Raw genomic sequence first — 15,164 nt, 5'->3', positions numbered from 1 at the left:
AATTTTCTGTCATCAATAAAAACCCATGTTGAAGCTAGACACTTGTCATTATGTTGCCCTCTTTGTTTTAGTCTTTTTATGATGACATCACATTTACCTACATCAGTCTCCATTGACCCATCATTGTAAAAAGAGGTTGAGATTTTGTTACATAACTTAAGATGTGTTATAGATAAAAGCATGAACTTGCCAGCATTTTATGTGGAATTTGGTGTTTTCCATGCCTACTGAAAAAAACTTAATGAAATATATTTAGATATTATTTTTTATTTTTTCTTCCCTGTCCCTTAGCAACCCACATCCACCTCAAAATATGCATGTATCCGGAAAAGAGGAAGAGGATGATGAATGAATGGGTGGATTTGCACAAGTTTTTCAGGAAACATGTGCAATACATGTGACAATACACCTATGCATTCATTTTCCCTGTACACCCACTAGTTTATGTGGTACGTGTGTGGTACACACAGAGTTTTGGAGATGTTTCAATTTTGTGAAAATGTAGCATGATTTTCATATCCATTTTTGAACCAAATCACTTGCATGAAAAACCATACCATTTTGTCCTATGGTCAAGAGCAAAACAGTGTCAACTACCACACTGAAGTTTTTATTGAACCTTCTCAAATTAGGAAGTTAATATGACTCAAAGTTTTTCCCATGCAACTGTCCCTTAACACCCCACTGTCCCTTAACACCCCATTTTACGGTATGCTGAATCTGATATTTTCACGATCTTTGCAGTCATTCCTTTCAGAAAACAAAAATAGTCGCTCGCATTATAGCGGTATACACGTTAGCCCCTCATAGATCTGAGCACCTCAAAGTACGCCCTTGCATTATTACGTTTGCTGAGATTCTGGGTCCACTAGGACCGCAGACCAGCAGTGAAAAAAACTGGATCGGGGCAGCGAGTGAGACCGATCAGCCTGCCCCCCCCCCACCCTATAGTGACGAACCACTGCCATCTCACCTGCTGCGTGTACTTGGGCCCGGCCGAGGCGCCCGACAGCCGCATCTTTTCCGGGTCGGCGGTCGTCTCATCCGACTGGTGTAGGAACCAGATGCCGAAATTGAGCTGCGGGATCTCGGCGAACACCGTCAGCAGCCACATCATCATCACCAGACCGACCAGCAGGTAACCTGGAACACGTCACGTCACAGTGTCACAACGTCACAGCGTCACATAACACAGTCACATCATCATCACCAGGCCGACCAGCAGGTAACCTGAAACACGTAACAACGTCACAGCGTCACATGAACACCGTCACATCATCACCAGGCAGACCAGCAGGTAACTCGGAGCACGTCACAACGTCACATTATCAGAAAACCAACACCAATGTGAAATTATGAAAGGGCGTTGCTCCCCTAGGGTTCCCAGAATCAGTGGACGGGCCGGGCGCCATGAACCCCGACCCCTGGGGTTCCAGTATCCGCCTTGTAAGGTCCCTTGGCGCTGGTGTCTTTGGCCGGGCCGAGGGCGCCTCTCACCTGTGATGGCCACCTTGTAGAGCGGCCGGTACTGCTGGCCGGGCCGGTCGCCCGGCACGTAGTCGCCCAGGCCCACCGTGGTCAGGGAGATGAAGCAGTAGTAGAGCGAGTCCAGGAACGACCAGCCCGGTTCCAGGCGATTGAAGATGGCCGCCGGAACCAGGAAGAACAGGCAGGCGATCAGCACCACCACGGCCGCCAGGTGGAACAGGCGGATGTTGAACGGCTGGTACAGGTGGCCAAGCCGCGAGTTCAGCCACTGCCGGGAGTAAAGGAGAGTACATGAGTAACGGCTGGTACAGGTGACCAGCCGCGAGTTGAGCCACTGCAGGGAGTAAATGGGAGCACATGAGTAACGGCTGGTGCAGGTGACCAGCCGAGAGTTCAGCCACTGCCGGGAGTAAATGGGAGTACATGAGTAACGGCTGGTACAGGTGGCCCAGCCGAGAGTTCAGCCACTGCCGGCAGTAAATGGGGGCACATGAGTAACGGCTGGTACAGGTGGCCCAGCCGAGAGTTCAGCCACTGCCGGGAGTAAATGGGAGCACATGAGTAACGGCTGGTACAGGTGATCAGCCGAGAGTTCAGCTACTGTCGGGAGTGAATGGGAGTATATGAGTAACGGCTGGTACAGGTGATCAGCCGAGAGTTCAGCTACTGTCGGGAGTGAATGGGAGTATATGAGTAACGGCTGGTGCAGGTGGCCCAGCCGAGAGTTCAGCTACTGTCGGGAGTAAATGGGAGCACATGAGTAACGGCTGGTAGAGGTGGCCCAGCCGAGAGTTCAGCTACTGCCGGCAGTAAATGGGAGCACATGAGTAACGGCTGGTAGAGGTGACCAGCCGAGAGTTGAGCCACTGCCGGGAGTAAATGAGAGTATATGAGTAGCGGCTGGTACAGGTGATCAGCCGAGAGTTCAGCTACTGTCGGGAGAGAGAGCGGGAAACGGGGTCAGCGGGGGCAACAATAGACGATATCGACACAGAACTAGAATATCAATGCTGCAGTATTGTGCCCAATTAAAAGGTCCTGAGAGATACGGACTAGAAAGGCCACTTAGGAATGGAGTGGGCATTACGAGAGATCATCTCGGCGGAAAAAGTGTGAGCCTCTATAAAGCTTTAACATGTATTTCTGAAACATCAGTCAAAGCTTTGAGTATCGTGAATGAAGCTCAAAGCAAAACGGGAAGGAATGAAAATGTGTAATTGATGTTTGTCATGTTATTGTCACGCTTTAATCGTCTTTACAGGCTTACCTTGACTATGCATTACGATTATAGCCATTACTAATAAGCTGGTAATCCGGGTTCCAGTACTGGATCAGAAGTGCGACAAATGGCGACTAGAAACCTTCGAGAAAATATGTCTGTCAGAGCAGTAATACAAACTAAACCCAACATAATATGTGTTGGCATTCTCATTGATCTAAGACCTCTTCTGTTTGCTTTCGCAACTCGAGCTAACGATGTCAGATCATAACATTATTCACTTCTAATGCCTATCATTTTCTGCTTAAAATGGTTTATATGACATAGTTATTTTCTTAGCATTTTATTTAATTTAATCCAATTAATTTATTCCATAATCATATTTTTCAGACTGCCGGAAGGACTGCATAAAACACGCACCCCTTTGATGTTAAAAAGGTTGGCGGCCAACAAGGAACCGTGGGCGCCTGCCTGCCTGTTTGATGTTTCCCCACTGCCTTAGATTTACACTGCAGCACGTGTTTGCCGGGCACGTTATGAGCCGTTCCGCTGAAAGGGTAAGCGAATTCGGGTCGGAACGCCCTCCGTCTAGACCACAAAAGTGATTGAATTACGTGTAATCGTGTTGGTGGGTAAACGAAGCAGCCTAGCCGAGCTGAGAAGGCAGCTCGAGCTGGAAGGCTGGCTCGCTGGCTCGCTGAAAGGCCGACAGTCTGACAAGCTGAATGGCTAGCTGGCTGAAAGGTGACAGGCACAGTGTGCTCGCACGCTGACAGGCCGACTGACTGAGTGACGTAGTTGAATGGCTGAACGATTGGCTGGCTATCGCCTGACTAGATGCCAAGTAGCTGACTGGCTGGATGACTCTAGTGGTAGCCTAGCCAGACTCATCCAGCAGCGCTAGCTCGTTCCGCGAAGCTCTAGCCTCTGTCTCCGAGAACCATAGCTGAGAGAAGGAATCTGACCAGATTTGCAGCGCTAACAAGGACGGCTTCTCTGAGGCCTGGGAGACATGATAGTCTCTGGAGCCGTACAGAATTCCACAGACTCTGCGGGCTCAGAGATGACCGGCGCCACTGAGCAGATTGGAAACCAGTGCTCATCATTCAATGGAGTCGCCTACTCGTATAGGCAGCTGATAAGAACGCCGAGAAATTCAAGACTGCGGTACGGCAAAACGACACTATATGAGGGAAATTGGAAAAGTTATGCAGAAGTTATTGGCGAAAAATTGTAGACAGTGAAATGCATGCCGCAATAGATTTAGACAATGAATTTAGAATAAAGTTAGTATGGAGATTTATTTCCTCTTCCGGGAATTCGTCTGCGTCATTTTCTCTGCCTTCTCTTTCCGTCAAACGTTATAAAAAAACTAAAAATGAATATTCCCACAAATGTTTTGTTTGTAGCGCTGTATTTTACAGAGCGTTAATCCACCGATAAATCTTTTTCATGACGCCGCTAATCGATCCTGACATCGACCTGGGCTGCCGTGACCAGTCATGTTCATTGTCACGGTCGGCGGGGCTGACATGGAGCGCCAACAGGGCGAGCAACAGGCCGGGTTTCGGGCGGCTGCCAGCGCTGGAGAGGCGCCAGCCAGCCAGCCGGGACGGCAGTGGTCGCCGTCACCCCGGCCGGCCCAGACCCTGCCGGCGGGCGGGCGGACGGAGCCGGGCCGCCGCCCAACAGGCAGAGCCGCATCGATCGGCTCAGTCCCGCCCGCCCGCCGGCCGGAGCGGTGGGAGGACGGCGCGCCGGGACGGACCCGCCCCCCCGCTGGGGGTGGACGGTGCCCCGAGACGGACCCGCCCTCCCCGCCGGGGGTGGATGGCGCCCGGGCGGACCCGCCCTCCGCCGGGGGTGGACTGAACATCGTCCGGCGGGAGGACGGCGCCCCGGGCGGACCCGCCCTCCCCGCCGGCGGCACCGAGTGGCGGTAGACCTCAGGGAGGCTGGACATCGCCCAGAGCAGCAGCCCACCTCTGGGGAGGGCCGAACATCGCCCGGATCGGTGGCCGACGTCTGCGGAAGGGCTGAACATCGCCCGACGTCTGTGGGAGGGGCGAACATCGCCGGGCGTCTGCGGGAGGGCTGAACATCGCCCAACGTCTGCGGGAGGGTTGAACATCGCCCAACGTCTGCGGGAGGGTTGAACATCGCCCGACGTCTGCGGGAGGGCTGCATATCGCCGGGCGACGTCTGATGGGGGCTGGACATCGCCTGCCGGTGACGGACCATGGTGGCAGACCCAACCTCTCAGCGGTGGCCGATTCATGGAGAAGCCAGAGTGGTTTCGACCTCAGAGAACGTACTAACATACCACCCGCATTTGAGGAAAGAATTGATTCGTTGAGTGTCTCACCACTCGGGACCTGTTCTGAGCACTCGTCACCCTCGGGAGGAGTGCCAGGAGCCACCAGAGTTCGAGAACGAATCTGAACAGCGTCTGATCTCGGAAGGTATCTGAACATCGCCCAATTTCCACAGCATCTCTGAGAATAAGCGAGGGACATTGTTCAGTTAAATGAGAGCCAGGCGGGATGATGTTAACGTGCAGAAGGAGGAGTGGTAGGCGGTGCTGACGGCGCTGTACTTGGGACCGTTACACCCTCACAGTTCAGCGGAGGAGAGTATTGGCAGTCGCGGTTAACCGGAGCGCGACTGGGCCGACAGCAGATCACGCAGCTGTGGCTAGCCAATTACTCGGCCTCAATCCGGTTAGACGGTCGGCTAGGCGCTGACCTGAGGCCATTACAGATACTCCACTGGCACACGCATGGTCAGTACTCATATATGAGGCTCTATGTAGTGAGAATGGAAAATAAAGCCATATTATTTTGAGGTGGGTAGAATGTTGAGATAGCACCAATTGTAGAGCTGTTGCCCACACATTTACGACGCGCTCCAAAGATGCATCATCAAGTCAACAAAAGTCAACAGACCACAGAACTGTGGACGGGTTATACAGCAGAGAAGAGAATACCGAGCCGGCCACGGAGGCGGAGGAGGCGGAGGAGCCGCTCTCTGAGTGGCCTACCCACCCAAACAGGCCCCGGCCATCAGGCCAGCCGTAAAGAGCCGCTCCATCCCGCCACCCGCCGCGCCGCGGTCACGTTTATACCGGTAATTGCCAATCCTGTGTCTAAGCGTCGGCCGTAAATGGTGTTGGCCAGTGTAGCGGGGACCATCCGCGGCCCTTTTGGAGCCGCTGAGTGGAGCAGAACGAGCGCAGCCCGGCGGGACACTGACACGACGAGTGGTGGAAGGGGGCGGTCCAGTGACAGCGGGGGACGGGGGACCGGCACGAGCGAGTACCGCGGCCGGGAATAGATACCGAGCGGCAGGCTGAATGACGGCAATCAGCCGGTCTGAAATGAGGCAATCAGGCGCATCAGGAGTATCTTATACAGGGTGCGAGACTGATTCTACGGGTTAGGATGGAAAAATCATGGTCTTTTAGTTAGCCCAGGCATTAGCACGGATTTAGCAGAGCTGAGCTATCATGTAATGATTTTTTTTTTCATGCACTAACTAATCTACAAAATAGTCCGCCGCCCATGAACAGACGACCAGGAGTGTCCACCCACGGTCCCGCACGACCACAGAACCATACGTTAACACCAAAAACAAAAATATGCAAGTCGTGACATCCCTGCTAAGAAAAGGAAAATAACAAAAAAAGAAGCGAAAAAAACCTGTGCAGCCAAATACAGATGCAAGTAGTGTTATGAGTCATGCATACAAGGGGCGGAAAGAAATCAAAGCTAAAAATAGCTTTGACTAGACACTACGTTTTTTTGTTTTTTTTTCTTCAGTACCTAAAATTCATACCTTGGTTAGTTACACATTCGTACAGGGAGTTGGAACAATCACACAAGGACATGGGTATAAGCCGGTAGCATGCAGATCAAAAGGTCGGTGTCGGTTCCTGGTCAGGTTTCAGCATGGTCAAGTGCCCACCGAAATAGGCCACCCAGCTAAGCAAGCTTGTTGCTGGGCGAGCCTAACTCGGCAGGCGGGGTAGATGAGGGGCGAGTTATTCTAATATTGCTTTCTCTATCGGAGATAGAGACCACTACGGTATCTAAAACTTCTAGGACTTCCTCTTGCGGCAGGCGCAAAAAAAAAAATCCACAGATGTGTCTAGACCTGATATGTTTGGTGCGTCATGCGCTTTTCATAAGAATAAGGATGATACATTACGTTATTGTTTCCATCACATTACAGTACCTTAAATAGCCTATACACGGCACTTTTCATTACCTGAAGTAAATGATATGTCAATGTGCATTGCGATATCAGCCAGCCGTTTTTATATGACGGGAGCGTTACCACGGTGCGTGAGCCGGATCCGACCCAGACGGTATTGCGTAGGTCGGCCGGCCGCCGGCCATCGGATGATGTGGATAGAAATGGCTCAGGGTGCACTGCACATGATACAAAGTGGTTCGGTGTGCACTGCCTGCAGCAGTGCCACACAGCATGATCTATAAGCCGGATCTGCCGTCCCGACGAAAGCTCACTCCACCCCGTCTGGCCGTGAGACCACTCACTCACTCACTCACTCACTCACTCACTCACTCATCACTCACTCACTCACTCACATCACTCACTCACTCACTCACTCACTCACTCACTCACTCACTCACTCACTCACTCACTCACTCACTCACACTCTGCCGTCCTCTCTCCACCCCAGCCAACATCTGCCCTGTGTTTGTGTGCGTGGGTAATGACGTGGCGGCGGGCTATGGGGCTTTACCTGTGATAAGAGCCCTCTCGATGGGAAGGGAAAGGCTCGTCCTGAGCTGGCCAGAGCCCACAATCAGAAGAGGGTACCGCAGTTATGTATACAGAACGACGACGAGCTACTTTATTTATTTATTTTTTCATCAAAATAGAACGACAGACGTTTTAGAGTCAGCACTATAAAAATATAGCAGTTTCAAAACCACAAACAGATAAATGGTGAATACTTAATGTTATTATTCGCATTTCGATGCTCAGTAGTGTCCATATTAACGCGTTGGAGGACAACCAGGATATTATGCCTCACTATGTATATTTGCACCAAGACGTGGGATGTCCCGCTCTGTATTCATTAGGCGAATTGCCTTGGAAGATAGAGGTCAGCTAGTCTGACGCCGCCACCAACTCATGAAACGAGCTGGTATCTGACTGCATGCAAATTGTGTCATAGCCGTTAACTACGAGATACAGCTTCAAAAGCGACCCATGGGTGACATTCAAATGGGCTTAATCTAAACGAGGGACGACTGCTCAAAACAAAATAATATAAATGTCACTTGTATTGATTGCTTTAATCGCTCTTCACATATATCCAATCAGTCAGTCAGTCAGTCAGTCAGTCAGTCAGTCAGTCAGTCAGTCAGTCAGTCAACCATCAGTCAGTGACATACGAGTACTTTAGGCTTTAATCGTTAAAATCAGGAATGCCAATCACCATGAGACTGATCATTGTCCCAAGTTTGACAGGACGCAATCATTACCTCTATAGTACCTGACAATCAACTCTCAACTTCAATGAGTGGCGGATTCGCTTTATATGATAAATTAAAACTTTAAGTGTTATGCATAGGACATGTGAAGCTGTCAACTGCACCATTGTGACAACGGTACTGAACTCTTATTGTGCTCCTCCTGCCCCCCTTTATTCCACATCCCTCCGCAGCCAGTGCAGCAGCAGAAGTGACCGCACCCGTGTCACACCTACCTGCAGGAACATGGTGGAGGGCACCATCAGCTTCTCCACGAAGGCCGACAGGATGACCAGCGTCAGTGGAATGCCGATCAGCGCAAACACCACGCAGAAGATCTTCCCGCCCTCCGACAGCGGAGTCACGTGACCATAGCCTGCGGGCACAGGGCGACAGGCGTTGGTCATAACACGCGAACCGGGGGGGGGGGTGTAACAGCTGGGATATAGTGCAGAACATAGTATGCTAACAACGACGTAAACGGGTTTTGCTGTAAAATGCATCACAAAGCACCAAAATGTAGTAATTAAATTGACGGGGACACTTTTCCCACTGACATTACGTTTGAGAACTCTGACATTTTCTCCGTCCACCCGCTGAGGCCCGATCAGCTCGGCGCCAGCGCGGGTGACCTATCTCTCCCGCGCGGGCGTCTCGCCGCCCCATAATGCGGCGCCATCCATCACCCAGTACGCGCTACGCCGACCGTTTATTTCCTACTCCGGGGAGGCGGCCATCGCTCAGGCGGCGATCGCAGCCCTCAGTGGGACGGTATCCCGTCAGCGAGCGCAGGAAGCGAGCGAGCCTGCCCGGGCCGGAGGCATACAGTACGGTACAGGCCACAGGGATGGGTGTCTGCTTAGGTGTTCCAAGTGGCTTTGGGTCTTTGTATGCCCCCCGGGTTCCAACATGTCCTGTATGTAGGTAGCTAATATACTGGCATAAGAATTCTAGAAATCAAAGCTATGCGCAGGTGACTTGGTCTGTCATTAGCTGCCGTTTATTGCGCGTGGAATCGTGACAGGTGGTTAATGAGTCATCAGTCAGGTCCCGCCGCGCAGAGCTGGAGCGCACGGCGCCGAGTCGAGTGAATCCAGCTTCCTACATCTGCTCCTAGATGGCAGTAGTAGTCGGCGCCTGAAGGTAGACTGTACCGCAGAACACCGCCGCATAGAAAGCGTTAGCTTTTAGCGATTACTGGAGAGTGTTGAAAAAAAGCAGCAGGATTATCTCCATGGTTGCCGAATAAATGCAAGCGCCTATCAACTAGGGTAACACTGTCATTGATCGATTGCAAGCCAGCAGCTACCAACACAATAAACGTTGAACTACTTAGTTTCGGAATGGAAATCAATGCCAAAGTTGAAATGGCATGCCTACACGGAGTAGAATATCTAAAAGTGGAATGTCTAAATATCTAGTGGAATATCTAAGAATTCCACTGCAATTAACCCTCGCACGACCAGGCCATTTCTCATAACACGAACGACCAGGGGGGGGGGGGTTGTTACGACCCCCCCCTGGCGTTTCGAAACGGAAGGTCGTAGAGCTTAGCGGAAAAAAACCAACGGATTGCTCTCAACGAGATCTCGCGATTGGTGGTATATTTTTTGGTCCTAGGTCAACATTTGACCTACTTTTGACCGGTCAAAGGTCAAATTTTCGGAAAAATAGACTTTTTTCAACTTTTGCCGGCGATTGCGGCAAAACGGTGGGAGATATCGACTTGAAACCTTCACTATCGTGTTCCTTGATCAATTCTCTATCGTTTGGTATGTATTTCGTTTCCCTAGCTCTAAAAATGGCGCGTTGGGAGCGCCGGAAGTCGGCAAGGTCACAGTCGGCGGCAGAAATTCGAAAAATCAAAATTTAAATTTTTGAAATCTGATTGTATTTTGGATTTGGGAGGTCCATTTGCTCCCTATAGAAGCTAATATTGCTGCATATTCCCATTGAGGTGACAAGAATTAGCAAAATAGTGGTTCGGGCGCTTTTCAAAAATAGTACCGGACGCTGTTCCACTTGTGACGTCATAGCTCCGTGACCTGACCTGACCCGGTCAAATTTCTTATACCATATGATAGCCAATACTTGCCCCAACATGCATGGGAAGTTTCATCATGATCCATCAACCGATGTCCGTACCACCGGCAGGAAACCTCGGGCGTTGGCACTCAGTTTGTGAAAATCCGGCCGGAGGCTGTACCTCTTATGACGTCATAACTCCGTGACCTGACATGACCCGATCAATTTTTTTTCGGCAAAAGATGCGCAAAGGTTGCCCCAGAGGGTATTGAAAATTTCAGCCCGCTACGACAAGCCGTTTAGCGTGCACTTTGAAAAAAAACCTCAGGGGGGGGGGGTTGATACAACCCCCCCCCCCTAGGCGTTCTAGGGTTAATTTATTTATCAGGCAAACCCAGAAAACATTTTTCTTTTTTTACTCTGAGTTCTGAGTCGGCACACATAGCTCAATGATGTTTCCGAACTGTGCACTTCTTGCTGTGTTTAACGATGCAAAAACTGCAATCCACCACGCTAATTTTCAATCAACATCCAACAGTGGCGGCGGAAGGTATTCTAGGATAGGGGTGCAAACGATATTGAAGCGCCCCTTCCCGCTGGGCGCCCCTTACCATATACACGGTTGTAGTAACACAAACAGTGGAGAGACGTTTGACAATGTGTTGTACCTGTTAATACGTTCAGAATTACAGTTTTTATGTAACGAGAAATAGTTAGGTACATTCCATAGCGTAAATGTAACCTTCATAATGTTCGTTTAGAAACAACCTCATCACCATATCATAAGATTCTCCGAATAAGGCATATCGAAAAGAGTTCCACGGTTCAGTGAAATTAATGCCGCCCCAATCTCCGATAGGCGCCCCAGGTGATACATGTCGCCAATCAACACCAACGGGCGCCCCATTGAAATGAATACCGCCCTTCAACACTGGCAGACGCCCCAGTGGAATGAATGCCGCCCCACAATGCCGATGGCCGTCTCTGCACTGGAAAATCAGTTTCGCCCCTATACAGGCGCCCATAGAAGTTTGCAGAATGCTATTCCTGGTCATAATCATCTCCCCAGTAAAAAACGCAAAATACGCCCTAGCACTAGGGGTGTAACCGCCCATACGGACAGTGCAATTTTACAGGTCCCAATCTCGGACCTCCCTTAACATTCATATTTTGTAAACGGCAAACCGCCCCCGATAAATGTTACACAAACTAATTTCCTCTCGCATATCGGCCATCAGGCGCCCCTTTTTGTCGCATGGAGCCTGCAACGCTATAAGCCCTCATATGTTCGTGTTGGCGTTCGGAGGCTATCGCCTTCAAAGACGTCTCCATACATGTTTCTTTTTCGTCCCACACACAGGCGCCCCTCTTTCGCATGCAGGCGCCCCTCTTCCGCATGGCGCGCTTCTCGAGTGGCTGCGCCCTCCTAGCCTTTATCGCCTGGCAAGATTATATTCGACAGGGTCGGCAGCATCTGCCTTTGTTTCAGATAAGGATGCCCTCCACTCTTCAGCATATCAAAAGATACTTTTCCCAAGTCATTGCCACCCTCTTCGTGTCACAAGTGCCTTTATCAGTTGCGGTGTCGCACTGCTCAGCTTTATGGCCGCCGCACCTCTTATAACTTCCTGCCTCCTCTACAGATTTTCGAGGCGCCCCTTTCCATAGCTTTAGGGTGCAGCTGCCCCCCTTGCCCCCCTGCTTCCGCCGCCACTGAGTCATCCAACGAGGAGCAATCGCAGCCGTCCCGAGCAGCATTTCTCTTCCAAAGCGGGTCTCGAGCAAAAACAGCCGATCGTGAGCAGAAACGTTCTAAAGACCGAACGCCGGAGGCAGAACTGGATGAAAGGCGAGCGTTTCCGTTTTTCAATGGCAGCGATACCGGCGGTGGTATGTTTATCGCCATCGGTGGCCGCCCTATTGATCTGGGTTGATGCGAGCCCGGCGACAGGCGGCGCCGACCGCGGCGGAAGCCGCCGCTAAATTATTCAGGTCGGCACCCAGGCCCAGTCTCGGCCGCCATCGTCCACAATATCCGGCGGTAAACGTCACGTTATTAACGCCAATAAACACACCAGACAGCGGAGCAGGTCCGCTCCACGGCAGATTGCAGCTCGTGAGGTGAGCAATAACCGGTAACGGTCTGTGGTCTCTGTTGAATTTCTGACTGAGCCGTATCCCGATGGTAGACATCCTTTCAGCTGTAGAGGCAGGTTAGGTATACTTTTCGCCTGCGGGTAAACTGAGCCCCCAATTCGTATATAGTAAAGGTAAGGCACTGTGAAGTGTGAACTTTGAACCTTCATAAGCGTAAAAATTCAAAAACACATTCATTTTTGAAAAACAAATGTGAAAAGAGTTTATAATGGTTCAAGCGCGGTCAAGTCTAACTTTTCGTCACTACCATAGCCTGCATTTCATTCCAGTTTGACGTCAAACACCGCCACTGACCAGTGACCAAGGGCCACCCTGAACCAGGAACTGCAGAAACGAGCGAGACCACTCTGGTCAGATTCTCGCCTCGGCTGTCAATTTCGATATGTTACAGCGGAAAGATGAGCCGAGCTCTGAGCTGCACGGCACGCTGAAGTTGTGCTGGTGAGTAGGTCGTCACCACACGGAACGTTTATGGGTTCCCGCTTCCATGCGGTCGTCCCTTCCTGCATTTTTCACACGTTCCTGGACTTCAGCAGCTCCACAGCGCGGCGGCTCTCTCTGATGCATTGTTTTCTAAAACGTATGCTAATTGCAATTTAACAGCTCTGGCAAACTGTATGCGAGTCGTTGATTGAACTGATGCGCGACTATTTTCCATCCCTACAAGACTTGGAAGCAGACTATTCCAAGCAAGTGTTTCTCTCGAAATGTGTCGCCGACCACATCACTGACCGGAGGATTCTGTCAACTTCCAGCCGCTGAGAACTGGGCGTCTCTCGTCAGAGGGTCTCGCCATAGCGGCCAAGGCGACAGTGCGGGATCGTCGACACTGAATGGATGCAGCAGCTCGAGTCAGGGCAGTGGAAACTTTCGAACAGATAAAATGTCACCACTTTTGACAGGGCTGGCAGTCGAAATTTCCAAGAAACTTCAACAGAGTAGAGAAAAAAGTCACGATGTTGTTACTATTTAGCAAAAGCAAACATCAGAGATAACAATCAAAGATCGTTTCAGCGTCATTACTGAACGGCCTCACACTATATGTCACTCTGATCATCTTTCTCACACCACGCAAACAAAGGAGCCTAAAAAAGATCAAATTCCATCGAAATGAAGCCCGATCCATCGCCGCGGGACGTGGCAGTGGGCGGCGGCTTCTGCGGGCTGTCAGCTGCAGCTCTTTAGCAGCTGGCTCGACATCGATCCGGCCGACGACGGGTGCTGTGTTACAAGAGACCACAAAGGACTCAACAGGCGAGAAGGTCGGGGCAGCCACACCCGGCGCCGCCGCATACAGCCCCACCCCCGCGAGGGGTGGGCCTGCGGCAATGGAGAGCTGAGAATTGGGAGCAAAAGATTAGAAACGATGAACGGAATGTTTTGGGGCTTGCTTCCCAGCTGTGCTAAGCTAATAATGGCTCGAATGTGGGTTATACGTGTAGTGGACAAAAATACTTCGAGGAATAGACTGTAAAAACAACGTCTGCAAAAAAGTAACAATGGGACAGCTGATTTCCCTAAAACGAATGCATGATGTCCTCACATTTTCCCATACGCCTTCCGGAAGATGCAAGGAAAACTATGAGTCATCCCGTGTGTTTAGCACTTGTGCACATCCGGGAGGGCCAGTGAAAATGTCAAATACCGTTGTTAAACACCAGGAAAAAGTTGATTGACTTGGAAACCTGGTCTTCGTTACCAGTCGGCAGCAGTGCCACAGCCCGCCGCGACGACCGGTTCCTCGTACACCTGCAGTGGTCCAGCGATGGCCTGTCACAGGCACCAGGAAACCGGACAACACCCCGGTCAAAGCTAACAGGGCAGTATTGGGCACCGACTGGCAACTCACTACAAGGAAATACACAAAAGACGATAAGAAAAGTTCCCAAAGGAAATGACACATGCTACCTTCAATCTCACATAAATCGATGCGACCGTGGAACCACTTTTCGTTCTGACTCCCAGCTCCTGGAAAGAAAAGCTGAAGTGAAAACTAAACTTGAGTGTTGTCGCCAGAGCAGCATAAGTTGGGAAACTAGTTTCAACCGACCACTCACGCGTAATAAAAATGTTGTCAGAACTGCTGTTCAAAACTTGTCACACTCATTGCCAAATTTTAAAGATAGCATAACATATCTTGCAATACTTAACTAAACAATGTTTTAAATGCACACGTCTCCCTCGAGTCAACACCGGCAAATTAAACCTTATGCCTGTGACACTCGACCAGCTGCGACGAGTGCTTTTCTCTCTTCCAAACAAATCAGCAGCCACTGACGATGACATACCGATAGCTATATTGAAGCAAACATTTAGTACTATAGGTAGAACACTTCTCAGAATTATAAATAAAAGCATAGTCTCAGAAACCGTGCCCGATTCCTGGAAAAGGGCAGTAGTATTATCCCTCCATAAACGAGACGATCCCGCTGTCGTTTCGAACTTCAGACCCATCACACTCACGCCGACCATATGTAAGCTTGTCGAGAAGCTTGTTCACGAGCAACTTGTCTCATACTTAAACGCTGAAGGCCTCATAAACTCTGACCAGCACGGATTTTTAGCTAAACACTCAACCTGTACGGCGCTTTTAACAGTAACAGATGCGATTTTACGAGGCATGGATCAATCAGAGGTGACGATTTTAACATTGCTAGACCTGAGCCGCTGTTTCGATGTGATTGACCATGCCAACCTTTTGACAAAGCTACAGCAACATCAGGTATCACCCGGCTGGTTCAAAAGCTACCTGGGAGGTCACACGCAGCGCGTAA

General features: G+C 50.5%; 1 protein-coding gene across 1 annotated transcript in view; it reads right to left on the bottom strand.

The window, feature by feature from the left end:
* Positions 1-973: 973 nt before the first annotated feature.
* LOC122376961 (potassium channel subfamily K member 6-like) overlaps positions 974-15,164 on the bottom strand; it is a gene marked incomplete at its 3' end in the record, with an annotated part of 29,381 nt that continues 15,190 nt past the window's right edge. The window contains exons 3-6 of the mRNA XM_043356937.1: positions 8,445-8,584; positions 1,994-2,022; positions 1,498-1,727; positions 974-1,143 (exon numbers count right to left, since the gene is read on the bottom strand). Coding sequence (XP_043212872.1) covers positions 974-1,143; positions 1,498-1,727; positions 1,994-2,022; positions 8,445-8,584 — 569 coding nt within the window. The remainder of the gene's footprint in view (positions 1,144-1,497; positions 1,728-1,993; positions 2,023-8,444; positions 8,585-15,164) is intronic.

The sequence above is a fragment of the Amphibalanus amphitrite genome, unplaced genomic scaffold, assembly GCF_019059575.1.
Source record: "Amphibalanus amphitrite isolate SeventyFive unplaced genomic scaffold, NRLGWU_Aamphi_draft 002427F_arrow, whole genome shotgun sequence".
Taxonomy (NCBI): domain Eukaryota; kingdom Metazoa; phylum Arthropoda; class Thecostraca; order Balanomorpha; family Balanidae; genus Amphibalanus; species Amphibalanus amphitrite.
This window is presented reverse-complemented; position numbering and strand designations above follow the sequence as displayed.